Source organism: Anomaloglossus baeobatrachus, chromosome 9, assembly GCF_048569485.1.
Source record: "Anomaloglossus baeobatrachus isolate aAnoBae1 chromosome 9, aAnoBae1.hap1, whole genome shotgun sequence".
Taxonomy (NCBI): domain Eukaryota; kingdom Metazoa; phylum Chordata; class Amphibia; order Anura; family Aromobatidae; genus Anomaloglossus; species Anomaloglossus baeobatrachus.
Window position 1 is genome coordinate 21,939,255 of NC_134361.1, and position 27,912 is coordinate 21,967,166.

General features: G+C 45.4%; 1 protein-coding gene across 1 annotated transcript in view; it reads left to right on the forward strand.

Moving 5' to 3' along the window:
• The first annotated feature begins 213 nt into the window (after positions 1 to 213).
• The window catches only part of LOC142250306 (class I histocompatibility antigen, Gogo-C*0203 alpha chain-like), a 28,431-nt gene continuing 732 nt past the window's right edge, over positions 214 to 27,912 (forward strand). Inside the window, exons 1-4 of the mRNA XM_075322446.1 lie at positions 214 to 395; positions 4,064 to 4,321; positions 21,645 to 21,920; positions 24,420 to 24,695. Of these exons, the coding sequence (XP_075178561.1) occupies positions 314 to 395; positions 4,064 to 4,321; positions 21,645 to 21,920; positions 24,420 to 24,695 (892 nt within the window). The 5' untranslated portion in view covers positions 214 to 313. The remainder of the gene's footprint in view (positions 396 to 4,063; positions 4,322 to 21,644; positions 21,921 to 24,419; positions 24,696 to 27,912) is intronic.

The window sequence follows — 27,912 nt, forward strand, 5'->3', positions numbered from 1 at the left end:
CTCCAAAAAACTCTGTGCGCACATTGCCTTCCAGACATTAGGAGCTTAACTCAAAAGTCACAACTAATTCCTGACTATTTCATCACTTTTCATTACTATCTTTCTTTTTCTCATCATATAATTAGTGAGTGGCGTGTCTCGTAATACCAGTTTATCTGATCTCCCGAGTAATTTTGATATAACTCTCACATGGGATTTTTATTTGCCGGACACACCTCAGAACTTCTGCTGTAAATTGCAATATAAAAGGTTTGGCAATCATTTCGGCTGCGCCACCCTCTGCCCGTCCTGCACTCCCGGATCACAGGAGAAGATGGAAGAAGCACTAACTAAGATGAAGCCATGTGGGATACTTGTGCTGCTCCTCATGGGATCTGCTCGATGCACTTTTTCAGGTAATCTCATCTCTATACGGGAAGCTTCACATGTAACGTTTAAAAAAATGCAACTTCTATCTGCAGATTATTAAACCCTCCGGGTTCCTATAAATTTCTATTCTGTAAACTATGACTGTCACTTATTTCACTGCCCCGGTGACCGGAGGATGGCTCCGAACGCTGCGGCTGCCGCTCACAACTCACTACAGAATACTGAAGATCACACTGAGCTGTTTTTGAGTTTTCGGAACAGGAACTTTCTATATCACCAAAAAGATAATTTATTTCAGTAATTCAATACAAAAAGGGAAATGCATATATTATATAGAGTCGTTACACACAGAGGGATCTATTCCTATATATTATATAGAGTCATTACACACAGAGGGATCTATTTTTATATATTATATAGAGTCATAACACACAGAGGGATCTATTTCTATATATTATATAGTCATAACACACAGAGGGATCTATTTCTATATATTATCTAGAGTCATTACATACAGAGGGATCTATGTCTATATATCATATAGAGTCATTACACACAGAGTGATCTATTCCTGTATATTATATAGAGTCATTACACACAGAGTGATCTATTCCTATATATTATATAGAGCTATTACACACAGAGGGATCTATTCCTATATATTATATAGAGTCATTACACACAGAGGGATCTATTTTTATATATTATATAGAGTCATAACACACAGAGGGATCTATTTCTATATATTATATAGTCATAACACACAGAGGGATCTATTTCTATATATTATCTAGAGTCATTACATACAGAGGGATCTATGTCTATATATCATATAGAGTCATTACACACAGAGTGATCTATTCCTGTATATTATATAGAGTCATTACACACAGAGTGATCTATTCCTATATATTATATAGAGCCATTACACACAGAGGGATCTATTCCTATATATTATATAGAGTCATTACACACAGAGGGATCTATGTCTATATAGAGTCATTACACACAAAGGGATCCTATATATTATATAGAGCCATTACACACAGAGGGATCTATTCCTATATATTATATAGAATGATTACACATAGAGGGATCTATTCCTATATATTATATAGAGTCATTACACACAGAGGGATCTATTTTTATATATTATATAGAGTCATAACACACAGAGGGATCTATTTCTATATATTATATAGTCATAACACACAGAGGGATCTATTTCTATATATTATCTAGAGTCATTACATACAGAGGGATCTATTTCTATATATTATCTAGAGTCATTACATACAGAGGGATCTATGTCCATATATCATATAGAGTCATTACACACAGAGTGATCTATTCCTGTATATTATATAGAGTCATTACACACAGAGTGATCTATTCCTATATATTATATAGAGCCATTACACACAGAGGGATCTATTCCTATATATTATGTAGAGCCATTACACACAGAGGGATCTATTCCTATATATTATATAGAGTCATTACACACAGAGGGATCTATGTCTATATAGAGTCATTACCCACAAAGGGATCCTATATATTATATAGAGTCATTACACACAGAGTGATCTATTCCTGTATATTATATAGAGCCATTACACACAGAGGGATCTATTCCTATATATTATATAGAGTCATTACACACAGAGGGATCTATTCCTATATATTATATAGAGTCATTATAGGAATAACATATAGAAATAGATCCCTCTGTGTGTAATGACTCTATATAATATATAGGAATAGAGCCTTCTGTGTGTAATGACTCTATATAATATATAGGAATAGATCCCTCTGTGTGTAATGACTCTATATAATATATAGGAATAGATCTGTGTGTAATGACTCTATATAATATTTAGGAATAGATCCCTCTGTGTGTAATGACTCTATATAATATATTCTTTTTACTTTTTGTATTAAATTATTTAAATAAATTAACTTTTTGATGATATTCTAGTCTATTGATAAGCTCTTGTATTTCTTCCAATTTTATCACATTCTGCATTTTTCACCATTTTCCCCCTTTGTAAGCTCTACTCTAGCTCTAATATTCGGTTGTCTCTGAGCTAGTGCGTGGAGACAAGCTACTATGATGTCATACAGGCATGAGGGACTCGTGCTCTTGTGTCTATATGTATCAGAGCAGCAGCATGGGGGATATTAGATCACAGTACTGAGCAGTGTGGCTGTGAATCCAGCACTGAGGAGCGATAATTTGGCAGAAGCTGCAGCTCCTCTGCTTGTGTCAGTCTTGTCTCTCACAATGCTGAACGCTAATCACTGCTCCTTTCCACTCCCCTCTCCGTAGATTTTAATGGGAACTGTAAACTGATACTTCAGTGAGCTGTGGTTCATCTTGTTTGACGAAGACAAATTTCAGTCGTCCAGCACTGTCCGGAGATAGACACTTATTAGGAAGCAGCAGGGAGTTTTATGCTCACCAGGCAAGCAGGGATGTTAGTGAACCCACTGGGTCGCAGCACACAGAACACCCAGAGGGTCTTGACTATGGACCTGAGCCTGGTCTTCTCCAGAGCCCCTGATGGTGGGGGTGTTACACTGCAGGTGTGAATCCGGGTGTCACAAGGGAAGACTGGTGTTGCGTTGGCTGGCCCCAGGGGTGCGGGAGCGACAGTCTCTGGTAATAGGTTGCGTCAGCAGCGGAAGTCAAGATTCTGTCCGGGATGAATGCATGGATGGACGGATGGATGATATAGGCGCAGCATCCAGCAAGGATACTTGTAGAGATAGGTATCGTGTAAGCCAGCCAGTGTGGATGCTTGTGGCAGCAGGAGACGATACTTCATGGCTGCAGGAATCGTGGTAGGCGGCCGGTGTGGCGGCTCACAGCAGCAGCATTTAGGGATACGGCAGCAGCACTCTGTAATGTAAACAGATATCAGGAACAGTGCTAGGAGACTTGACAGCTAGCAATGACTCAAACTCATTACCCAGGTACCAGTGATAGGACAGAGGTGCCTCAAGTAGCTGCGACCTCACAGCTGACCTGGGAGGCACTTCCGGGTTAGGAGGATGCTGGCCCTTTAAGAAAGGCAGAGACTGGAAGCCTGCAAGGTGTACAGATGCTCCAGGAAACAGCAGCATGGGACGGGGATGGGACCACCACAGCAGGACGCCTGGACAGGTGAGGACAGGCACGTCCTCGCCATGGGAGGGGAGGAAGAGAGTGGGAGAATGCTGACATGGGCATTACAGCTTGGAGGCCATGAAATGGCAGTACTGAGCAGTGGAGCTGTGAATCCTGCACTAGGGTAAGATAAAACAGAAATCAGCAGCATGGAGAACAACATACAGCAGTGTAGCCGTGTGTCCTGCACTGAGAGGAAATAAACACGTACTAGAAATCAGCATCATGGAGTACATCGTACAGAAGTACTGAGCACTGTAGCTGTGAATCCAGCACTAGGATCACGCTAGAAACCTGCAACCTTTCTCTATGTGTATGTGCCTCTCTCCCCTGAGAATGGGGGTCTGGGGTGCCCTATTTTGCTATCGATGGGGTCACGCATGACAACTGATGCTCCATTCATTGTTTTGGACATAACCAAGTGCGTCCATCCCACCATAGATAATCTACAGTATATACAGTATGTGCTGATCCTGAAGCTGCGGTCTGTGTAATTACCACCTCTGTCTGTTCTCTCCCGCACAGGCAGCCACTCTCATTATTTTTACACGACTCTCATCTACAATTCATCATTCGATTCCGCCTTTTACTTTTCAATGAGGATGATTGATGACGTCCCGCTCTTCTGGTTCGACAGCGACAATGGAGTGGTAGAGCGTCGAGTTCCCTGGTTCACGGGGCCGAACACATCTCTGTGGGGTGCAAGCATAAATGAATTCAAGTTTGAAGGAGTAATGATAAACACGTTAAATGAAACCATGAATTATCTAAATACCACAGATGGTAAGTAACCTCTACATCCATCCTCTGCATCCATCCTCTACATCCATCCTCTGCATCCATCCGCTACATCCGTCCTCTGCATCCATCCTCTACATCCATCCTCTACATCCATCCTCTGCATCCATCCTCTACATTCATCCTCTACATCCATCCTCTACATCCATCCTCTACATCCATCCTCTACATCCATCCAATACATCCATCCTCTACATCCATCCTCTACATTCATCCTCTACATCTATCCTCTACGTCCATCCTCTACATCTATTCTCTACATCCATCCTCTGCATCCATCCACTACATCCAGGGCCGTATTTGGCATTCATGCTGCCCTAGGCACTTTAAGTTGTAACGCCCCCTACTGGTAAGGCTGCTTTCACACTTGCGTTGTTTTGCATCCATCACAATCAGTTGTGTGACTTATGCAACGGATGCGTTGCAGATAGTAGCACAACTGATGTGACTGATGCTGCAAAACAACAATCCGTTGTTTTTTTTGTTTTTTTTTTACTGTTTTACCAGCGGCTGGCTATTGTGAACAATCAGCTGATCACCCGGCGGCCAGCCGCTGGGCGATAACCTGATTGTTCACAGTAGCCGAGCGATCAGATGATCGTTATCAAAAGTCAGCTGATCGATCTCAAAATCCAGCCGCCAGGCAATCAGCTGATCGTTCGGCCGCCGAGAGAAAGAAATATTGATTTCAATTATTAAACACAAGAGCTGAGCATGCGCAGTAGAAAAAAAAAAAAAAAAAAAGGATTCCGATGTTCAAAAAACGCTACATGCTGCGCTCCTACGTTCGTACATAACTTCACAAGAACAACCATCAGTACATAAATACATCACCAGAACCACAGTCAGTACATGCCTACATCACCAGAGCAATCATCAGTACAGAAATACAGCCCCAGAACCACTGTCAGTACATGACTCCATCACCAGAACAATTGTCAGTACAGAAATACAGCCTGAGAACAACCGTCAATACATGACACATCACCGTTATACAGCGATCACTTTCAATGTCAGGTTAGCCCCTATCATATAAACTTGTTTACCTTAACAATGGTAAGGAGATGATTGAAATTGTTGTTACCAACTATCATCAAACTAGGTTCCACAGTACTGATTAGTTGCTAGTAGCTGCACTAGTAAACATTTAAAGAGTAACTTAAAGGTTTGGTCCGAAGGAAAAGTAATTTTCATTCTAAATCCCTATCTATTTAGTGCCAAAATATATATATTTTTTTAATATACTTGCATTAATAATTTCCTATCCTGTCCCTTGATGACGCTTCATTTCAGGGGGGGGCAGAGGCTTTAGCAGTGACTGCAGCCTCTGCCCCATGATAACGCTTCTTTCGAGTATCCCAGCATGCACCATGCTCTAGGATTCTCAAAAGAAGGGTCATCAAAAAGGTCCATTAATTCTTAGACTGGTGCAGTAATGTGTCCTGAGACCCCCATAGGTGTAGTGCATGGCTCAGGAGACAGGACTCTGACTTTCTACTGAATCCGCGCTGCTCTGTCTGCTCTCCTGCACTTTCCTAATAGGTCTTTGGAGCAATTGTGGGGGACTCGGGACCGGGTTCCCCTCAGATCTGTTCAAAATTAATTACCCTAAGGCTACTTTCACACATGTTTTTTCCATCAGGCACAATCCGGAAAAAAACGGGTAAAACGGATCCGGTACCGCATCCGTTTTATCCCCATAGATTTGCATTGTTACCGGATTGTGCCTGATGGCTTTGCGTTGCATCCGCTTTTTTCCGGATGCGGCAAAATTAATTAAAGCGGCGGCCGGAGGCAACGTATCTTGTAAAGTTTTTTTGTCCGGCAAAAAAAAAACGCATCGCACCAGATCAGGCGCAATACGGCGTGTTTTACAATGGAAGCCTATGGACGCCGGATCCGTTTTGTAAACTGAGCATGCTCCAATGTTTTGAAAAAACGGATCCAGCAAAAAAAAAAAAAACGGACAAAACGGATGCAAAAACGGATGCAAAACGGATCCGTTTTTTTACGCATCCGGCATATAGGATCCGTTAAAAAACGGATCTGGTGGATACGGTTTTTACATTTTTTGCCGGATCCGTTGTATCAGGAAAAAAAAGGATTGTGCCTAAATGCAGAAAACTGATGTGTGAAAGTAGCCTAAAACATATAAAATAATTTCTGAAACATTAAGTCGCTCTTTAAGGTGTGTTTACACTGCTGCGGATTATCGGTCTACCTCAACAAACTGTCAATCACCTGATGCAGGAGCAAAATATCTGTCACCCACAAAATGCCGATCACCCGGCACAAATATTCATAATAGGGAATGTCGCCCATAGAAAAATCATACCAGATGTATACAGCCCATACAGAAATCACACCAGGTGTATACAGCCCATACAGAAATCACACCAGGTGTATACAGCCCATACAGAAATCACACCAGGTGTATACAGCCCATACAGAAATCACACCAGGTGTATAAAGCCCATACAGAAATCACACCAGGTGTATACAGCCCATACAGAAATCACACCAGGTGTATACAGCCCATACAGAAATCACACCAGGTGTATACAGCCCATACAGAAATCACACCAGGTGTATACAGAAATCATACCAGGTGTATACAGCCCATACAGAAATCACACCAGATGTATACAGCCCATACAGAAATCACACCAGGTGTATACAGCCCATACAGAAATCACACCAGGTGTATAAAGCCCATACAGAAATCACACCAGGTGTATACAGCCCATACAGAAATCACACCAGGTGTATACAGCCCATACAGAAATCACACCAGGTGTATACAGCCCATACAGAAATCACACCAGGTGTATACAGAAATCATACCAGGTGTATACAGCCCATACAGAAATCATACCAGGTGTATACAGCCCATACAGAAATCATACCAGGTGTATACAGCCCATACAGAAATCATACCAGGTGTATACAGCCCATACAGAAATCACACCAGGTGTATACAGAAATCATACCAGGTGTATACAGCCCATACAGAAATCACACCAGATGTATACAGCCTATACAGAAATCACACCAGGTGTATACAGAAATCATACCAGGTGTATACAGCCCATACAGAAATCATACCAGGTGTATACAACCCATACAGAAATCATACCAGGTGTATACAGCCCATACAGAAATCACACCAGGTGTATACAGCCCATACAGAAATCACACCAGGTGTATACAGCCCATACAGAAATCATACCAGGTGTATACAGCCCATACAAAAATCACACCAGATGTATACAGCCTATACAGAAATCACACCAGGTGTATACAGAAATCATACCAGGTGTATACAGCCCATACAGAAATCATACCAGGTGTATACAGCCCATACAGAAATCATACCAGGTGTATACAGCCCATACAGAAATCATACCAGGTGTATACAGCTCACACAGAAATCATACCAGGTGTATACAGCCCATACAGAAATCATACCAGGTGTATACAGCCCATACAGAAATCATACCAGGTGTATACAACCCATACAGAAATCACACCAGGTGTATACAGCCCATACAGAAATCACACCAGGTGTATACAGCCCATACAGAAATCATACAAGGTGTATACAGCTCACACAGAAATCATACCGGGTGTATACAGCCCATACAGAAATCACACCAGGTGTATACAACCCATACAGGAAATCACATCAGGTGTATACAGCCCATACAGAAATCATACCAGGTGTATACAGCTCACACAGAAATCATACCAGGTGTATACAGCCCATACAGAAATCATACCAGGTGTATACAGCCCATACAGAAATCATACCAGGTGTATACAGCCCATACAGAAATCACACCAGGTGTATACAACCCATACAGAAATCACACCAGGTGTATACAACCCATACAGAAATCACACCAGGTGTATAGAGCCCATATAGAAATCACACCAGGTGTATACAACCCATACAGAAATCACACCAGGTGTATACAGCCCATACAGAAATCACAGCAGGTGTATACAGCCCATACAGAAATCACAGCAGGTGTATACAGCCCATACAGAAATCACACCAGGTGTATACAGCCCATACAGAAATCACACCAGGTGTATATAGCCCATACAGAAATCACAGCAGGTGTATACAGCCCATACAGAAATCACACCAGGTGTATACAGCCCATACAGAAATCACACCAGGTGTATACAGCTCACTTAACATTTGATAAAAGATTCACTTTTGTTTATGGCATAGGCCACTCCAAAAGTGCACAATGCCCCCTGACTGCAAAATAAATAAATACATTAGAAGATTTTTTTGTTAGGTTACTCTGTTTCTACCTGGCATGATCTTTATTTGGGCTGTGTTCCCTAAAAAATGTTTGTACAGTTTAATTGGCATTTGGGGGGGTGACAGACGCCTTTAAATATCTTTCTTGGCCTCACATTGTCCTGTGAACATACGCTGCCAAGAACAATGCTATTCTATGTGCACAGGACGATCATCGTAAAGATCGTACTGTGCATATGAAAGTGCGGTCACAGGCTCAGCAGCTATAGAACCACTGACCATCTGCTGGATATAGATCAGCGATCACTTAAAACCTGCATTTATCCAGCCTCAAACCTCGGTACCTCACAGGTCCTGGCGCCATGATGACTTCACATCCACAGCTCGTCTCTGCAGACCTCCATCTTCTCTGCTCTTCTGCAGCACATCACGACACAGTGCCCTTAAAAATAACATGTCATTATAAAAATAATCAACCATGCTGTTCCCTAAATAAGCCCCCAAAATAAATAACTGTCCCTCACTTTAATCCCTGCACAAAAAAATGACCCCCCCACACTGTCTATATTATGGTACATGGCTTCCACACTGCCCCCTTTATATACCACACCGTCTCCCCTCATGAGTTACACCCACTACACCCTCCTAACTTATGAACTATGATCGCCAAACTGTCTGCACCACATGCTGCCCCCTATTCGATCTGTCTCCCACACATTAGACTTCTACATACTGAGCCATGTTGCCCTTTCCCCATACTGAGCCCACCCCACGCTGCCCCCTTTTCCATACTGAGCCCACCCCACGCTGCCCCCTTTTCCATACTGAGCCCACCCCATGCTACCCCCTTTTCCACAGTGATTCCACCCCGCAGGCTACCCCCTGCCCCATACAGATCACACCCCGTGCTGTGAGCCCACACAGATCCCCCTCCATGCACCCCCTTTATCATACAGAGCGCTCCCTCTGCTACTGCCCCCTGCCCCATAGAGATCCCCCTCCATGCACCCCCTTTCCTATACAGCGTGCCCCCTATGGCTGCTGCCCCTGTCCCATAGAGATCCCCCTCCATGCACCCCCTTTCCTATACAGTGCGCCCCCTATGGCTGCTGCCCCTTGCACCATAGAGATCCCCCTCTATGCACCCCCTTTCCTATACAGCACGCCCCATGGCTGCTGCCCCCTGCCCCATAGAGATCCCCCTCCATGCACCCCCTTTCCAATATAGAGTGTCCCCTATGGCTGCTGCCCCTGCCCCATAGAGATCCCCCTCCATGCACCCCCTTTCCTATATAGAGTGCCCCCTATGGCTGCTGCCCCTGCCCCATAGAGATCCCCCTCCATGCACCCCCTTTCCTATATAGAGCACCCCCTATGGCTGCTGCCCCCTGCCCCATAGAGATCCCCCTCCATGCACCCCCTTTCCTATATAGAGCGCCCCCTATGGCTGCTGCCCCCTGCCCCATAGAGATCCCCCTCCATGCACCCCCTTTCCTATATAGAGCGCCCCCTATGGCTGCTGCCCCCTGCCCCATAGAGATCCCCCTCCATGCACCCCCTTTCCTATATACAGCGCACCCCCTATGGCTGCTGCCCCCTGCCCCATAGAGATCCCCCTCCATGCACCCCCTTTCCTATATAGAGCACCCCCTATGGCTGCTGCCCCTGCCCCATAGAGATCCCCCTCCATGCACCCCCTTTCCTATATAGAGCACCCCCTATGGCTGCTGCCCCTTCCCCATAGAGATCCCCCTCCATGCACCCCCTTTCCTATATAGAGCACCCCCTATTGCGGCTGCCCCTGCCCCATAGAGATCCCCCTTCATGCACCCCCTTTCCTATATAGAGCGCCCCCTATGGCTTCTGCCCCCTGCCCCATAGAGATCCCCCTCCATGCAACCCCTTTCCTATATAGAGTGCCCCCTATGGCTGCTGCCCCCTGCCCCATAGAGATCCCCCTTCATGCACCCCCTTTCCTATATAGAGCGCCCCCTATGGCTGCTGCCCCCTGCCCCATAGAGATCCCCCTCCATGCACCCCCTTTCCTATATAGAGCGCCCCCTATGGCTGCTGCCCCTGCCCCACACAGATTATACCCCATGCACCTCTTTTTCCCATAGAGAGCCCCCTATGGCTGCTGCCCCTGTCCCATGCACATTACACCCCGCCGGCTGCCGCCGCTATCTTCGGCTCTACAGCGCCTACCTCCCGGCTCAGGTGACTTCTCTCCTCAGCTCCTCAGCGGCACGCAGTCTGCAGAGACGCCGGCAGTGGTGAGGTGACTCATCACGCTGCCCGTGACGTCATCAGTGAGCGCGCCAGGCCAGGGAGCTGATTGCAGCTTGTGACCCCGGAAGTGCCCTCGCACAGGGAGCAGGTATGGAGGATGATTTGTATTAGCGTTTAAGACGCTAATACAAATTAAAAACGGGACCAACTGACACATAACCCCCCCCCCCCCCCCGTCCCCGCAAAGACTCCGGTTATGGTAATGAGTCTGGGGAGGGAAATTTAAAAAAAAATTAATTTTTTTTTTACTCTCGCCCTTGGCGCCGCCCCCCCGCAACCCGCCGCCCCAGGCACCGGACCACGGGTGCCTAATCGTAAATACGGCCCTGACTACGTCCATCCTCTACATCCATCCTCTACATTCACCCTCAACATTCATCCTCTACATTCGTCCTCTACATTCGTCCTCTACATTCGTCCTCTACATTCGTCCTCTACATCCATCCTCTACATCCATCCTCTGCATTCATCCTCTGCATTGATCCTCTACATTCATCTTCTACATTCATCCTCTACATTCATCCTCTACAGTCATGGCCAAAAGTTTTGAGAATGACATCAGAATGATATTTTCACATGATCTGTTGCCCTCTGGTTTTTAATTGTGTTTGTCTGATGTTTACATCACATACAGAAATATAATTGCAATCATATTATGGGACCAGAAGGTTCTATTGACATTAGAATGAGTTACTGCAGCCAGTCAATATTTGCAGTGTTGCCCCTTCTTCTTCAGGACCTCTGCAATTCTCCCTGGCATGCTCTCAATCATCTTCTGGAGCAAATCCTGACTGATCGCTGTCCATTCTTGCATAAGCAATGCTTGCATTTTGCCAGAATTTGTTGGTTTTTGTTTGTCCACCCGTCTCTTGATGATTGCCCACAAGTTCTCAATGGGATTAAGATCTGGGGAGTTTCCAGGCCATGGACCCAAAATCTCTGTTTTGTTCCATGAGCCATTTAGTGATCCCCTTTGCTTTATGGCAAGGTGCTCCATCATGCTGGAAAAGGCATTGTTGGGCGCCTGCTCTTGGACAGTTGGGAGAAGTTGCTCTTGGAGGACATTCTGGCACCATTCTTTATTCATGGCTGTGTTTTTAGGCAAGACTGTGAGTGGTGCGATTCCTTTGGCTGAGAAGCAACCCCACACATGAATGGTTTCCGGATGCTTAACAGTTGGCATGAGACAAGACTGGTGGTAGCGCTCAACTCTTCTTCTCCTAATAAGCTGTTTTCCAGATGTCCCAAACAATCGAAAAGGGGATTCATCTGAGAAAATGACTTTCCCCCAGTCCTCAGCAGTCCACTCCCTGTACCTTCTGCAGAATATCAGTCAGTCCCTGATGTTTTTTCTGGAGAGAAGTGGCTTCTTTGCTGCCCTCCTTGAAACCAGGCCTTGCTGAAGCAGTCTCTGCCTCACAGTGCGTGCAGAAGCCCTCACACCAGCCTGCTGCCATTGCTGAGCAAGCTCGGCACTGCTGGTACTCCGATCCCGCAGCTGAAACAGTTTTAAGATACGGTCGTGGCGTTTGCTGGTCCTTCTTGGGCGCCCTGGAGCCTTTTTGGCAACAATGGAAGCTCTCTCCTTGAAGTTCTTGATGATGCGATAGATTGGTAACTGAGGTGCAATCTTTGTAGCTGCGATACTCTTCCCTGTTAGGCCATTTTTGTGCAGAGCAATGATGGCTGCACGTGTTTCTTTAGAGATAACCATGGTTAACTGAAGAGAAACAAATGATACCAAGCACCAGCCTCCTTTTAAAGTGTCCAGTGGTGTAATTCTTACTGAATCATGACTGATTGATCGCCAGCCCTGTCCTCATCAACACCCACACCTGTGTTAATGAAACAATCACTAAAACAATTTTAGCTGCTCCTTTTAAGGCAGAAATGCAATGATGTTGAAATGTGTTTTGGGGGTTAAAGTTCATTTTCTTAGCCAATATTGACTTTGCAAGTAATTGCTGTTAAGCTGATCACTCTTTATCACATTCTGGAGTATATGCAAATTGCCATTAGAAAAACTTAAGCAGTAGACTTTGTAAAAATTAATATTTGTAGCATTCTCAAAACTTTTGGCCATGACTGTACATTGAACCTTTACATTTGAAGGAGTAATGATAAACACGTTAAATGAAACCATGAATTATCTAAATACTACAGATGGTAAGTAGCCTCTACATCCATCCTCTTCTGGGTGTATCAGTGTAGAGAGCAGCCGCAGCTCCTCTTCTGGGTGTATCAGTGTAGAGAGCAGCCGCAGCTCCTCTTCTGGGTGTATCAGTTTAGAGAGCAGCCGCAACGACTCTTCTGGGTGTATCAGTGTAGAGAGCAGCTGCAGCTCCTCTTCTGGGTGTATCACTGTAGAGAGCAGCTGCAGCTCCTCTTCTGGGTGTATCAGTGTAGAGAGCAGCTACAGATCCTCTTCTGGGTGTATCAGTGTAGAGAGCAGCTGCAGCTTTTCTTCTGGGTGTATCAGTGTAGAGAGCAGCCGCAGCTCCTCTTCTGGGTGTATCAGTGTAGAGAGCAGCCACAGCTCCTCTTCTGGATGTATCAGTGTAGAGAGCAGCCGCAGCTCCTCTTCTGGGTATATCAGTGTAGAGAGCAGTCACAGCTCCTCTTCTGGGTGTATCAGTGTAGAGAGCAGCTGCAGCTCCTCTTCTGGGTGTATCAGTGTAGAGAGCAGCCGCAGCTCCTCTTCTGCATGTATCAGTGTAGAGAGCAGCCGCAGCTCCTCTTCTGGGTGTATCAGTGTAGAGAGCAGCCACAGCTCCTCTTCTGGATGTATCAGTGTAGAGAGCAGCTGCAGCTCCTCTTCTGGGTATATCAGTGTAGAGAGCAGTCACAGCTCCTCTTCTGGGTGTATCAGTGTAGAGAGCAGCTGCAGCTCCTCTTCTGGGTGTATTAGTGTAGAGAGCAGCTGCAGCTCCTCCTCTGGGTGTATCAGTGTAGAGAACAGCCGCAGCTCCTCTTCTGGGTGTATCAGTGTAGAGAGCAGCCGCAGCTCCTCTTCTGGGTATATCAGTGTAGAGAGCAGTCACAGCTCCTCTTCTGGGTGTATCAGTGTAGAGAGCAGCTGCAGCTCCTCTTCTGGGTGTATCAGTGTAGAGAGCAGCCGCAGCTCCTCTTTTGGGTGTATCAGTGTAGAGAGCAGCCGCAGCTCCTCTTCTGGGTGTATCAGTATAGAGAGCAGTCACAGCTCCTCTTCTGCATGTATCAGTGTAGAGAGCAGCCGCAGCTCCTCTTCTGGGTGTATCAGTGTAGAGAGCAGCTGCTGCTCCTCTTCTGGGTGTATCAGTGTAGAGAGCAGCTGCAACTCCTCTTCTGGGTGTATCAGTGTAGAGAGCAGCCGCAGCTCCTCTTCTGGGTGTATCAGTGTAGAGAGCAGCCGCAGCTCCTCTTCTGCATGTATCAGTGTAGAGAGCAGATGCAGCTCCTCTTCTGGGTGTATCAGTGTAGAGAGCAGCTGCAGCTCCTCTTCTGGGTGTATCAGTGTAGAGAGCAGCCGCAGCTCTTCTTCTGCATGTATCAGTGTAGAGAGCAGTCACAGCTCCTCTTCTGCATGTATCAGTGTAGAGAGCAGCCGCAGCTCCTCTTCTGAGTGTATCAGTGTAGAGAGCAGCCACAGCTCCTCTTCTGGATGTATCAGTGTAGAGAGCAGCCGCAGCTCTTCTTCTGGGTGTATCAGTGTAGACAGCAGTCACAGCTCCTCTTCTGGGTGTATCAGTGTAGAGAGCAGCTGCAGCTCCTCTTCTGGGTGTATCAGTGTAGAGAGCAGCCGCAGCTCCTCTTTTGGGTGTATCAGTGTAGAGAGCAGCTGCAGCTCCTCCTCTGGGTGTATCAGTGTAGAGAGCATCCGCAGCTCCTCTTCTGGGTGTATCAGTGTAGAGAGCAGCCGCTGCTCCTCTTCTGGGTGTATCAGTGTAGAGAGCAGCTGCAACTCCTCTTCTGGGTGTATCAGTGTAGAGAGCAGCCGCAGCTACTCTTCTGGGTGTATCAGTGTAGAGAGCAGCCGCAGCTCCTCTTCTGCATGTATCAGTGTAGAGAGCAGCTGCAGCTCCTCTTCTGGGTGTATCAGTGTAGAGAGCAGCTGCAGCTCCTCTTCTGGGTGTATCAGTGTAGAGAGCAGCCGCAGCTCCTCTTCTGTGTTTATCAGTGTAGAGAGCAGCCGCAGCTCCTCTTCTGGATGTATCAGTGTAGAGAGCAGTCACAGCTCCTCTTCTGGGTGGATCAGTGTAGAGAGCAGCCGCAGCTCTTCTTCTGCATTTATCAGTGTAGAGAGCAGTCACAGCTCCTCTTCTGGGTGTATCAGTGTAGAGAGCAGCCGCAGCTCCTCTTCTGGGTGTATCAGTGTAGAGAGCAGTCACAGCTCCTCTTCTGCATGCATCAGTGTAGAGAGCAGCCACAGCTCCTCTTCTGGGTGTATCAGTGTAGAGAGCAGCCGCAGCTCCTCTTCTGGATGTATCAGTGTAGAGAGCAGCCGCAGCTCCTCTTCTGGATGTATCAGTGTAGAGAGCAGTCACAGCTCCTCTTCTGGGTGTATCAGTGTAGAGAGCAGCTGCAGCTCCTCTTCTGGGTGTATCAGTGTAGAGAGCAGTCACAGCTCCTCTTCTGCATGTATCAGTATAGAGAGCAGTCACAGCTCCTCCTCTGGGTGTATCAGTGTAGAGAGCAGTCACAGCTCCTATTCTGCATGTATCAGTGTAGAGAGCAGCTGCTGCTCCTCTTCTGGGTGTATCAGTGTAGAGAGCAGCTGCAGCTCCTCCTCTGGGTGTATCAGTGTAGAGAGCAGCCGCAGCTCCTCTTCTGGATGTATTAGTGTAGAGAGCAGCCGCAGCTCCTCTTCTGGGTGTATCAGTGTAGAGAGCAGCCGCAGCTCCTCTTCTGGGTGTATCAGTGTAGAGAGCAGCTGCAGCTCATCTACTGGGTGTATCAGTGTAGAGAGCAGCTGCAGCTCCTCTTCTGGGTGTATCAGTGTAGAGAGCAGCTGCAGCTCCTCTTCTGGGTGCATCAGTGTAAAGAGCAGCCGCAGCTCCTCTTCTGGATGTATTAGTGTAGAGAGCAGCCGCAGCTCCTCTTCTGGGTGTATCAGTGTAGAGAGCAGCCGCAGCTCCTCTTCTGGGTGTATTAGTGTAGAGAACAGCTGCAGCTCCTCCTCTGGGTGTATCAGTGTAGAGAGCAGTCACAGCTCCTCTTCTGGGTGTATCAGTGTAGAGAGCAGCTGCAGCTCCTCTTCTGGGTGTATCAGTGTAGAGAGCAGCCGCAGCTCCTCTTCTGGATGTATTAGTGTAGAGAGCAGCCGCAGCTCCTCTTCTGGGTGTATCAGTGTAGAGAGCAGCCGCAGCTCCTCTTCTGGGTGTATTAGTGTAGAGAGCAGCTGCAGCTCCTCCTCTGGGTGTATCAGTGTAGAGAACAGCCGCAGCTCCTCTTCTGGGTGTATCAGTGTAGAGAGCAGCCGCAGCTCCTCTTCTGGGTGTATCAGTGTAGAGAGCAGTCACAGCTCCTCTTCTGGGTGTATCAGTGTAGAGAGCAGCTGCAGCTCCTCCTCTGGGTGTATCAGTGTAGAGAGCAGCCGCAGCTCCTCTTCTGGGTGTATCAGTGTTGAGAGTAGCTGCAGCTCCTCCTCTGGGTGTATCAGTGTAGAGAGCAGTCACAGCTCCTCTTCTGGGCATATCAGTGTAGAGAGCAGCCGCAGCTCCTCTTCTGGGCGTATCAGTGTAGAGAGTAGCCGCTGCTCCTCTTCTGTCATGCAAACCCAGGGAGAGCTGGCGCTATCACCGATGGAATAGTGCCGGTAACCGGAGGGGAGTATAGCTGCTATTATTTTATATGGACTTGAAAAGGGGTTGTCCGAGTGGTGGATAAAACCTTTACAGAGATTGTCCTCTACTTAACATTGATGGCCTAGTTATGATAATTCTTACCGAATATCTAGTGCTATTCCAGTCCTCGTCATTGTCACGGGGTCCTTCTCCGATATCACACAATCAACAGAGCGGGAGATGGGTGAACAATCCAAAGAACCTTTATTCCAATCCAGAAGGTCCATAAAATTATCCACCACACAGAGGGTAAAATCGTCCAGTAATGGGATAAATGTCCAAGTCTCTCTTGGGTGCGGAGCATAGCGCCAGCTTCACCCACAGAGGATAAATCTTCCTGCTTGTCTCTTGTCCTCAGACAGACTGTATAATCTCCCAGGCAAGCATAGAGGTTGGGTGGATGGATTCCAGGCCTCCTCCGCCAGACCTAGGGACAGAAGCACTGCAGGGGGTTATTAACCTGCAAACAGGACAAGGCAACACTCCCAGCATCTGAACATACACAACCCACCATATCCCACCATCACAGTCACAAATAAGGCACCTAATGCAAGTCAATGGGGAACCCAAGCAATTTTCTTGAAGATTTCCCAGAAAAATGCTTGGGTTCCCCCATTGACTTGCATTAGGTTCATTATTCGTGATGAATATTGGAATAGCACTAGGTATTCAGTGCGAATAATCAGAACTGGAATATTTCACTATTCGTCCATCACTAGGTCATAAATCAGATCAGAAAAAAATAGAGTCCTCACTCAGCATCAATTTACATAGTTACATAGTTACTTAGGTTGAAAAAAGACCTAGGTCCATCTAGTTCAACCTTCCTCCACCAGTTCTACATTTAGTCACTAAGTCATTTATAACCAACAATGTTGTGTGTACTGAGGAAATCATCCAGCCCTTTTTTAAAAGCTGTTATAGTATCTGCCATTACTACCTCTTGTGGTAGTGTATTCCACAATCTGACTGCTCTAACTGTAAAGAACCCTTTCCTATTTAGGTGTCGGAATCGCTTTTCTTCCACTCGCAGTGAGTGCCCCCTGGTCCTTAGTATTGTCTTTGGAAGAAATAAGTCATGTGCCAGTCCTTTATATTGACCACACATGTATTTATACATATAAATGAGATCTCCTCTGAGACGTCTTTTTTCTAAGCTAAACATATCTAACATTTTCAACCTGTCATCATACGGGCGGCCTCCATTCCTTGTAATAGATTAGTTGCCCGCCTTTGAACTGACTCTAACTTCTGAATGTCCTTTTTAAAATGTGGAGCCCAAAACTGGATCCCGTATTCCAGATGTGGCCTTACAAGTGATTTATAGAGGGGTAACAATACGTTGGGATCACGGGATCTAATCTCTCTTTTTATACACCCTAAAATCTTGTTTGCTTTAGCAGCTGCTGCTTGACATTGAGTGCTGCTGCTCAGCTTATTTGTAATGAGAATACCCAAGTCCTTCTCCTGTTCTGTAGTCCCGAGTTTATTTCCATTTAATGTATACGCAGTTATAGGATTACTCCGTCCTAGGTGCATTACTTTACATTTATCAACATTAAATCTCATTTGCCAAGTATCTGCCCATTCTGACATCTTATCCAGATCTTTTTGTAATATTGTACTATCAAGGTCAGTTTTTAATATCCTACATAGTTTGGTGTCATCGGCAAAGACTGACACTTTACTATCAATCCCATCCACAAGGTCATTAATAAAGAGAGTAAAAAGAATCGGTCCAAGCACAGATCCCTGCGGCACCCCACTGCTGACTATAGCCCATTTAGAGAATGTACCATTTATGACTACTCTTTGTTTCCTATCTTTTAGCCAATTCCTTACCCAGTTGCATATTGTGTCCCCCAGTCCTTGCTTCTGGAGCTTTAGTATAAGCCTATTATGTGGTACAGTATCAAATGCCTTTGCAAAGTCCAAATAAATCACATCAGCTGCATTACCAATATCCAGGTTTGCACTTACCCCCTCATAGAACCCCAACAGGTTGGTTAGACACGACTTATCTTTCATGAATCCATGCTGTCTGTCAGTTATCATATTATTTTCTGCAATATATTTTTGCATGTCATCCCTTAAAATGCCATCAAAAACTTTGCATACTACTGATGTCAGGCTTACTGGACGGTAGTTGCCTGGATCTACCCTCTTACCTTTCTTAAATATCGGTACCACATCAGCAATCCTCCAATCCTGAGGCACCAACCCTGTTACAAGTGAGTCTAAAAAGATGAGATACAGCGGTCTGTCGATTACGGAGCTCAATTCCCTCAATATTCGTGGATGAATGCCATCTGGCCCTGGGGATTTGTCTATGTTTAATTTACTCAGACGTAGGCGTACTTCATCTTGTGTTAAATTAATTATATCGGGTGGTGGACTTTGATTTTTCACTTGTTGAATGATCCCTGGTACAGTCAGTTCCTTGGTGAATACAGATGAGAAATGCCTATTTAATATCTCAGTCTTTTGTTTGTCCTCTATAACTAACTTGTTATTATATTTTAAGGGGCCGATACTATCCTTTGTTTTCCTTTTGGCATTAATGTATTTATAAAAGATTTTGGGATTTATTTTAATGTCATTGGCGATTTTTGTTTCAGTAGCTAATTTTGCTTGTTTGATTTCTTTTTTACATTTCCTATTGATATCTTTATACTCCTGCAATGCTATTTCTGTATTCTCAGCCTTTAAGATTTTAAATGCCCTTTGTTTTTGTTTTATTATACTTTGTACAGTCTTATTTATCCATAGTGGTTTCTTTTTATTCCTGGACATTTTATTACCAGAGGGTATACGTTTTTTACAGGACTCTAGTAGTATATCCTTAAACTTACCCCATTTATGTTCGGTATCCCCAGTTACCATGACTTTGTCCCAATCTACACATTTAAGCTCTTCCCTTATTTTGTTGAAATCAGCTTTCCTAAAATTCCAGGTTTTAGCATTTCCCCTTTGAAATATGTGAATATTACGTTGAAGCTTACCATATTATGATCGCTGGTGCCCAAGTGCTCCCGGACCTGTAGATCTGAAATTGTATCCGGTCTATTTGACAGGACCAGATCTAGCAAATTATCTCCCCTGGTCGGTTCACCTACCATCTGAGAGAGGAAATGGTCTTGAATAGTAGATAAGAACTTACAGCTTTTAGCAGAACCAGAAGATTCTATGTCCCACTGAATGTCTGGATAGTTGAAATCCCCCATAATAAGAACCCGATTATTATTATTAGCTGCCTTTTCAATTTGTTCCAGCATTTCACCCTCTATTTGTTCAGGTATGTTAGGAGGCTTATAGCAAACTCCAATTAGCATTTTTCCATTATTCCCCTCCCCATGTACATTTACCCATACTGACTCTACATTGTTGCTGTTCCCCTCAATGTCATCATACAACACAGGTTTTAGGTTAGATTTAATAAATATACACACCCCACCACCTTTTTGGCCTTTCCTGTCCTTCCTAAATGTACTATAACCCTGTATGTTTGTCACCCAGTCATGGCTTTCATCCAGCCAGGTTTCCGTAATGCCCACCACATCATAATCCATGGTTGACATAAGAGTCTCCATCAATGAGCGAAAGATAAAAATGTTATAGAAAATGTCTCATAAAATGTCCGTAAATTTCAGGATTTTTTTCACCACTTAAATAAAAAGAAAACTATATAAGTTTGGTATCGCCATAAATAATCATGTTGCCTCCAGGTTATTTTTATTGTACAACTAACACCATAAAATCCAAACAAAAAAATACATCAATGACGGAATTCCATTAGTTTTTCACCATTTCACTCCATTTAGAATTTTTTCCCCATTTCTTCAGTACATTGTATGATAAAGTGAATGGTGTCGTTCAAAATAATAACTTGTCCTGTGAAAAACAAGTCCTCGTATGTCTATAGGGACAGAAAAATAAAAAGGATAGAAGGGAAGGTAAAAAAAGAAAGCGAAAAAAATAGAAAATCACCGGGTCATGAAGACATGGGGCTAATTGGCAAGTAAATGCTGCCTGAATAATACGGCTCCATTTACAACCCAATGATTGAAAGCCGGCAGTTCCTGGGAGGAAATAAATCTATTTTCTCCCTTTAGCTGCAGTTCCAGTCAATCAGCTGCTCAGCATTTACCTATATCTGCAGGTAAATAGCGTTTTCCGAGGTAACAGTCTACCTTTAAAGTCAACTCAGATTCTGTAAGAAGAAATGGTTGTCCAAGATGTGTAACTCCTTTATAACCAATGTCACTCCTCCTTTGCTTTCCTGTTGGAGGAAATATAAGAAGACGTCGGGATGGGTGGTTAGAAGAGTTAAGCCAGTGTGGAGGTTGACTAAGCTATAGCTTGTTTGTTCAAACGTAATAAGAATATCTGTGTATATAAATAATCAAAATATAGATGTAGTTGCATAATAATCTGTCTGTCTATGTAGCTATCGCATAGACCCATAATATAATTCTAAGTTGTATAGTCATGAAGTAGTTAACCAAAGATAATGAAGCCAGAATGTGAAGCTGCAAAAGTGTTATCAGTAATGTTCACACAGAAAGAATGTACAAGAAACAAACTGCGCTGTGAGAAATTAAGGAGTAAAAGTACTCTCTGTTTAGCTTCAAGGCCGAAGTAGCTTTTCGGTATAATTGGGTGTCTTGGAGTACACGAGTTCAGTTGATGACGCTGGCTCAAGGAGAGCATGTCTGTGTGTTCATTGTCTGATACAGTGATATATCGTCACTGGTATACAGCTAATACGGCACCGTCTCTGAATATCCCAAACGAAGACTCCATTAGCAGTCTTCACCCAAATTCCTCCCTTGACACCAGAACTTGTACTTTTCATTCCTGGCACATTTCTATCCTCTATCAGTTGTACTAAGGTCATGTATTTTGTATCCCCATGTTTAAGGATATCACGTTCTTCAGAATTTAGATGGGTGTGCTGTGGACGCAGACGACAACGTCACTTACATAAAGGAATATCGGTATAATGGACAACCTCTTATGTATTTCGACTGGGTAACTCAAAAATGGCTAGCAGGATTGCCCGAGAATGAAGAATTTATACAGGAGGTATTCGGAAATATAACTATTACGGAGAAAGAAATGAATGACTTAGTGAATAAATGCATTGCGCACATTGGAGAACTGCTGTCACTGGGACAATGCACCTTTGATAGGAGAGGTACGTCATATTATACCATGAAGTCGGGAAGTGCCACCCTGTTATGACTCTTACTTGTTGTAATCTATCGCATGGCTTGTAATTGTGGTGCCAAAATGTATCAGAGCTGTCTTACTATGATTACTGCTCCGTGAAATGAACCCAGTTGGGTAACGGTCCAGTTACAACCTTCCTGTGGTTTTCAATAAATCAATCAAATAAGAACAAAGTACCGTATATAGCTCAACATGATGATAAAGTAATTCAGGTAAGAAGCATTAAGGGAAGAATATGCCAGGAGCAGATGCCTGGTTATGCCTAACGTCTGCAGCTGGTCATAACTCCCAGAGGGAAAACAGGTTATAACTGCCAGAGAAGCTGTAGGTCATAACAGCTAGAAGGACAGCAGGTTATAACAACCAGAGGGCCAGCAAGTCCTAACTGCCAGAGGGAAAGCAGGTTATAACAGCCAGAGGGCCAGCAAGTCCTAACTGCCAGAGGGAAAGCAGGTTATAACAGCCAGAGGGCCAGCAAGTCCTAACTGCCAGAGGGAAAGCAGGTTATAACAGCCAGAGGGAAAGCAGGTCCTAACTGCCAGAGGGAAAGCAGGTTATAACAGCCAGAGGGAAAGCAGATCCTAACTGCCAGAGGGTAAGCAGGTCCTAACTGCCAGAGGGTAAGCAGGTCCTAATTGCTAGAGGGGAAGCAGGTTATAACTGCCATAGGGAAAGCAGGTCCTAACTGCCAGAGGGAAAGCAGGCCCTAACTGCCAGAGGGAAAGCAGGCCCTAACTGCCAGAGGGTAAGCAGGCCCTAACTGCCAGAGGGTAAGCAGGTCCTAATTGCTAGAGGGAAATCAGGCCCTAACCGCCAGAGGGAAAGCAGGCCCTAACTGCCAGAGGGTAAGCAGGTCCTAATTGCTAGAGGGAAAGCAGGTTATAAAAGTCAGAGAAACAGCAGGTCATAACTGCCAGAGAAGCTGTAGGTCATAACAGCTAGAGGGAAAGCAGGTCATAACAGCCAGAGGGGCTCTTGACATTTCTCATGAATGGGTGAATAAATCTTAAGCGGGCTTTACACGCTGTGATGATATCGGTCCCGATATCGCTAGCGTGGGTACCCACCCCCATCTGTTGTGCGACACGGCCATATCGCTGCCCGTGCCGCACAACATCTCCCAGACCTGTCACACGTACTTACCTGCCCAGCGAAGTCACTGTGACCGGCGAACCGCCTCCTTTCTAAGGGGGCGGTTCGTTCAGCGTCACAGCGACGTCACAGCTGCGCCACTGAACCACCGCCCAATAGAAGCAGAGGGGCGGAGATGAACGGGACGAACATCCCGCCCACCTCCTTCCTTCCGCATAGCGGCCGGGAGGCAGGTAAGGAGAGCTTCCTCGTTCCTGTGGTGTCACACGGAGCGATGTGTGCTGCCGCAGGAACGAGGAACAACTTCGTTACTGCTGCAGTAACGATATTTGAGAATGGACCCCCATGTCACCGATGCAAAATCGCTCATAGGTGTCACACGCAACGGCATCGCTAATGCGGCCGGATGTGCGTCACCAATTCCGTGACCCCAACGACTCCGCATTAGCGATGTCGTAGTGTGTAAAGCCCCCTTTAGACTGCAGGATTCAGTAAAAGTGATATTTTGACCCCAATTCGATGTGTTCATTTTTTTAATTCACTTTTCTTTTTTTGCTATTCGTTGTACTATGTAATAAGCTCTTTATTTTTGTCTTTAAACTCTTTGTGACTTTTAAGAACAAAAGAACAAACTTTTAACAAAATGTTACAAAAATTGAGTAAAACTTTCTAAATGCATATAATCACTCCAGAGAGTGACTTGTGCATATTCACACAAAAAATTCTGTGACTTTTCGAAAAAAGTCTCATTTGATGAATAAGGCGAAAAAATCTGGAAAGTCTGAACCCTGCGCTCAATAGTGAACAAAAAACAAAACTGATGAACACATCACAGGTTTTCTTAGATGGTTGTTATAAATGAGGCTGAATGTATAAATATTTCTTTAAGACCCGATGCAGCTTTTGTAACTGGTGACGAGATCTTTATTCAGCTTTATTGTTCTATATTGTAAACTGTATAACGTTTTTATTGTGTTTTTTTGCATCTTAAACCATTAATGGTAAATACTCCATACTGCACCTGCGGGAGACGGTGAACCGCGATTATAATATTATTTTCTATACCATCTTCCTCACCCATCTCCAGTTTTGATCCTCGCTGCCTTCCATTGCTGGAGCCCTAATATTCGAAAAGAGTGAAAACTGCAAAATTTCAAGATTTGCAAAGAGATAATTGAAAAATGCCAACTGAAGAAGCAGTGATTTGCAGGGGAACACCGGTTTTACTCACAATAGACCCCTGTTTTCTTCAGCTGCACCACAGACATGATACCGCGGCTTTGTTTGGCCTCCCCTTATAAAATATCATTTTCTGCAATACACTCCATCATGATATTCATGCAGTTACCTCTGGTCTTTTCTTCTCTTACAGAAGTTCCAGTTGTGGAGGTGACCCAGATCCCCATAGACAATGGCACACTGAGGGTGCGCTGCCGGGCGTATGGACATTACCCCAAAGACATCTACATAATGTGGTTCAAGAACGGACAACAGATATCAGAGGAGATGATGGAAAGGACGACCCTGCCGTTACTGGACCTGACGTATCTGACCTCTTTAGCGTTCAATGTCACGTCTATGGATGATGATGTGTACACCTGTAAGGTCACCCACAGTAGCATGTCGCGGGGCTTCACCCAGGACTGGAGTAAGTGGAGCAGAATGATATTATATACCACAACTAAAAAAGTTATTCCTTCATTTTCACTTGTAAAATAGTGAAACTTACTATTATACTTTGATTTTGGGATCTTTATAAGTGTCTCTATCAAATAGTCCTAAGAATGAAGCTTCTGTTATAAGTTGTGGCGTTCAGGCACAGCATGGACCCCACTGCTCCTCACTGTGTGTGGGTGATATGGGCTCACCTGGTGAGGTGGAATCAGTATGCAGGAGGTTAGGGTGAGCAGAACGGACCAGAGGCATTGATGCAGTGGAGCAGGACGGCCAGTTGATACATGGAGCAGCGAGGACCATGAGTTGCATTGGATGTGCAGGATGACAAGTGAATCATCAGAACCAAATGTGTGGAGAGCACACAGGAATAGCAGATAGGAGTAGATAGTGTAGCACTTTTTTTTTGCAGGAGTGCAGGTAGTCCACAGTGGAGTTGAGTAGGTTATACTTTGCTGCAAGATTGTAGGTAAAGCACAAAAAAACAGAGATGAGTATGTCACGGGCCGGGGGTGACCGACCACGTCAGGGAAGGCTACCCGAGGCGCTCGGATCTGGGGTCGTGGCTGGGGCTCGAGTGGCAGCCGGATCCGGAGCTCAAGCAGCGGCCCGTCACCCACAACAACGGAAAGGGGGGGGGGTATTTACAGGGGAAGAGTTTGTCAGTGACACCATCCGTGGGTTGCGGTGATGGTTGGTGACACCGCCGCTGCCTTGGTATGGGACACCCGGGGCCGATGGAGCTGAGCAGGAAGGTGGAATCCCCTCCACAGGTAGGGGAGGTGTAGTTCCGGGGTCCCGGAGGATGGTGTGGGGTTGCAGGGAGCAGTCTTTAGGAAGGCACCGGATGGTACCGGTGTACTCACTGTGGTAATAAATCACACAAAGTCCATGTGGTAAACCAAGGCCGGATGCCGGGAGCCTCTGGAGGGGTGTGTACTTGGTCCCGCACACGGGTTGACAGGGCAGGGGCCCTTCCTCCTTCACTTATATTTTCTTGTGTGTTGACTTAACCCGCATAAAACGGGAGAAATCCGCTCCCCATATTTTTGTGTACTGTGGGAGCCATTGCCCACAAAATCTGACAAGTAGGATCTCTGTGAGTTCTGGCGGACACCCTATCCCCCGCGTTGGGCTTCCGTTTCACTCTCTGGGCTACTTGTGGAACAAAGTCTGGAACCTTGTCCCCTGCTGGCTAATCGGTAAGGTGCTTGAAGCGGTCCTTGCCCTGGGGTCCAGGTACTCCGACTGTGCGTGGCCTCCCGACCGGATTCCCGCTGTCAGCACCGGCGGGCTACAACCCTGCCTCGGTCCACTTAAGGTCTCCCGTGACCGGATCTCCGTCGCCTGTGGCCCTGCTGCCACCTAGTCAGTACTCCGGTAGTCCATGGGCTCCAACCCCTGACCACCACTCCACTCCTCTCTCTCCCTCTCTCCAGACTCGACTCCTCACTAGACTTCCACTTTTCTTCTCACTCCCACTGTCTAGACTTCACTACTGTGTTCCCTCCCCTGACACCTCAGGACCCCTAGGTGGGCGTTCCCATCCGCCTGGTCCCGCCTACTGGTGTGTCCCTATTGTCCCGGGGGGTGACTAGGCTTTTGTGGCTGGTGTTACCTATGTGTGGGGTGTTGGTGGAATCCCAAGGAGAAGGTGATGCCTGCACCCAGGAGGGGGGTACAGTCATCTGTGACTACCTGGTTTTGCCAGGGCGTCACAAGTATGCTGGCAGGTTCTTTGATACTGTCACGGCGCAGACTATGGCAAAGTACGAAGTGAGCTAAAAAACACAATGATAAGGGTAACACCACAACAAAAAAGGGGTACACCAGGGACACTTTAACAATGGTGGGCCCTAGCACTAGTGAAAGGGAAAATGGGGACCTCCCCCACTTACCTGATGATGTACCCTGCACTCCTAGCTAGTCCCTATACAGGTTCCTCACCTGTCGTCGAGCAGGAACCTGAAGCGCTGAGTGACCCTACAATAATCCCTGGCAAGGGAGTGGGCAGGTGAAGGACACTAGCCCCCCTGCTGCACTGAAATCACACACCAGGAAAGGAAGACAGATGGGAGGACACACCAACAGACTGCTGCAGTCAGCACTGATACTGCAGTCACATCAGCAACTCAGCAACAGGTTTCAGCAGCTCCTTCCACCTCCAGGCCAAGCATCCAAATGAATCTAGAATAACCAGCAACCTCCGCTGGTAGCAGAGGGTATATAAAGGGACTAGGAGTGGTCCCAAATCGGAAACACCTGAGCTGGTAGTAAGCCTGCTTGCTGTCAAGGAATACTGCCATTAACCCTACAACTGCCAGAGGAAAAAAATAACACATTTAAATAGCAGAGTCTCATAGGGGAAAAGTGAGACTCAGACCCAGAACCTGTCACTAAATTCTTATAGGAAGAGACAACCATGACAGATACAGTAGAGTTTAGGGTGTGGACAGCAAGTTGAAATAGCAGAAACGAGTAGGTTGCAGCCTCCACCTTACACTTTAAAAGTCCAAAACAGTTCCTAAGGACCAAAGGCGAGAAAACCTAATGACTGATTGATATAAACAAGGATGAAATCTAGGTAAATTATCTGTCCATTAGGCTTTGCACAGTCATATATTCCATTATATCCCTAGACAACACAATTTAGACTAGGCTCACATTGTGACAGAGGCTTGGACTTCAGTTCTGACATTATCACTGGAAGAAAAAATGCAGATAACATATCTCTTTCTTTATTAAAATGCCAAACACTTATCTGATATTCCAAAATTGCATCTAATTTTATACACTGTACGTGTATAACGATTTATTTTCAATAAAAGATGGTTTATAAAAAAAAAAATGACAAAAACTGTAATGGCATCAAGACAGACCCCATTACGGTCCCTCGAGATTCTGATGCTGCCTCCTCCAGATGAATGTTTTTACCAGCAGACAAAACAATTGTTATAGTACTGAATGCAGAAATGTGGGACCGGTCCAGGAGGTGAGATCAGGATTGTTTTTTACACCATCTGGGCCCATTAGGTTCCATTTATACATAATTAGTATATTTTTGCTGTTTTTGTTTCTGTTCCATTTTTCTGCAAATTTAGAATTTTTAGCAATAGGTTAACCTAAGTATTTTTGGATATTTTTAGAGTTTTCATTGAGTTGTGCACCTTTTCCTTTATCACAACCTTGCA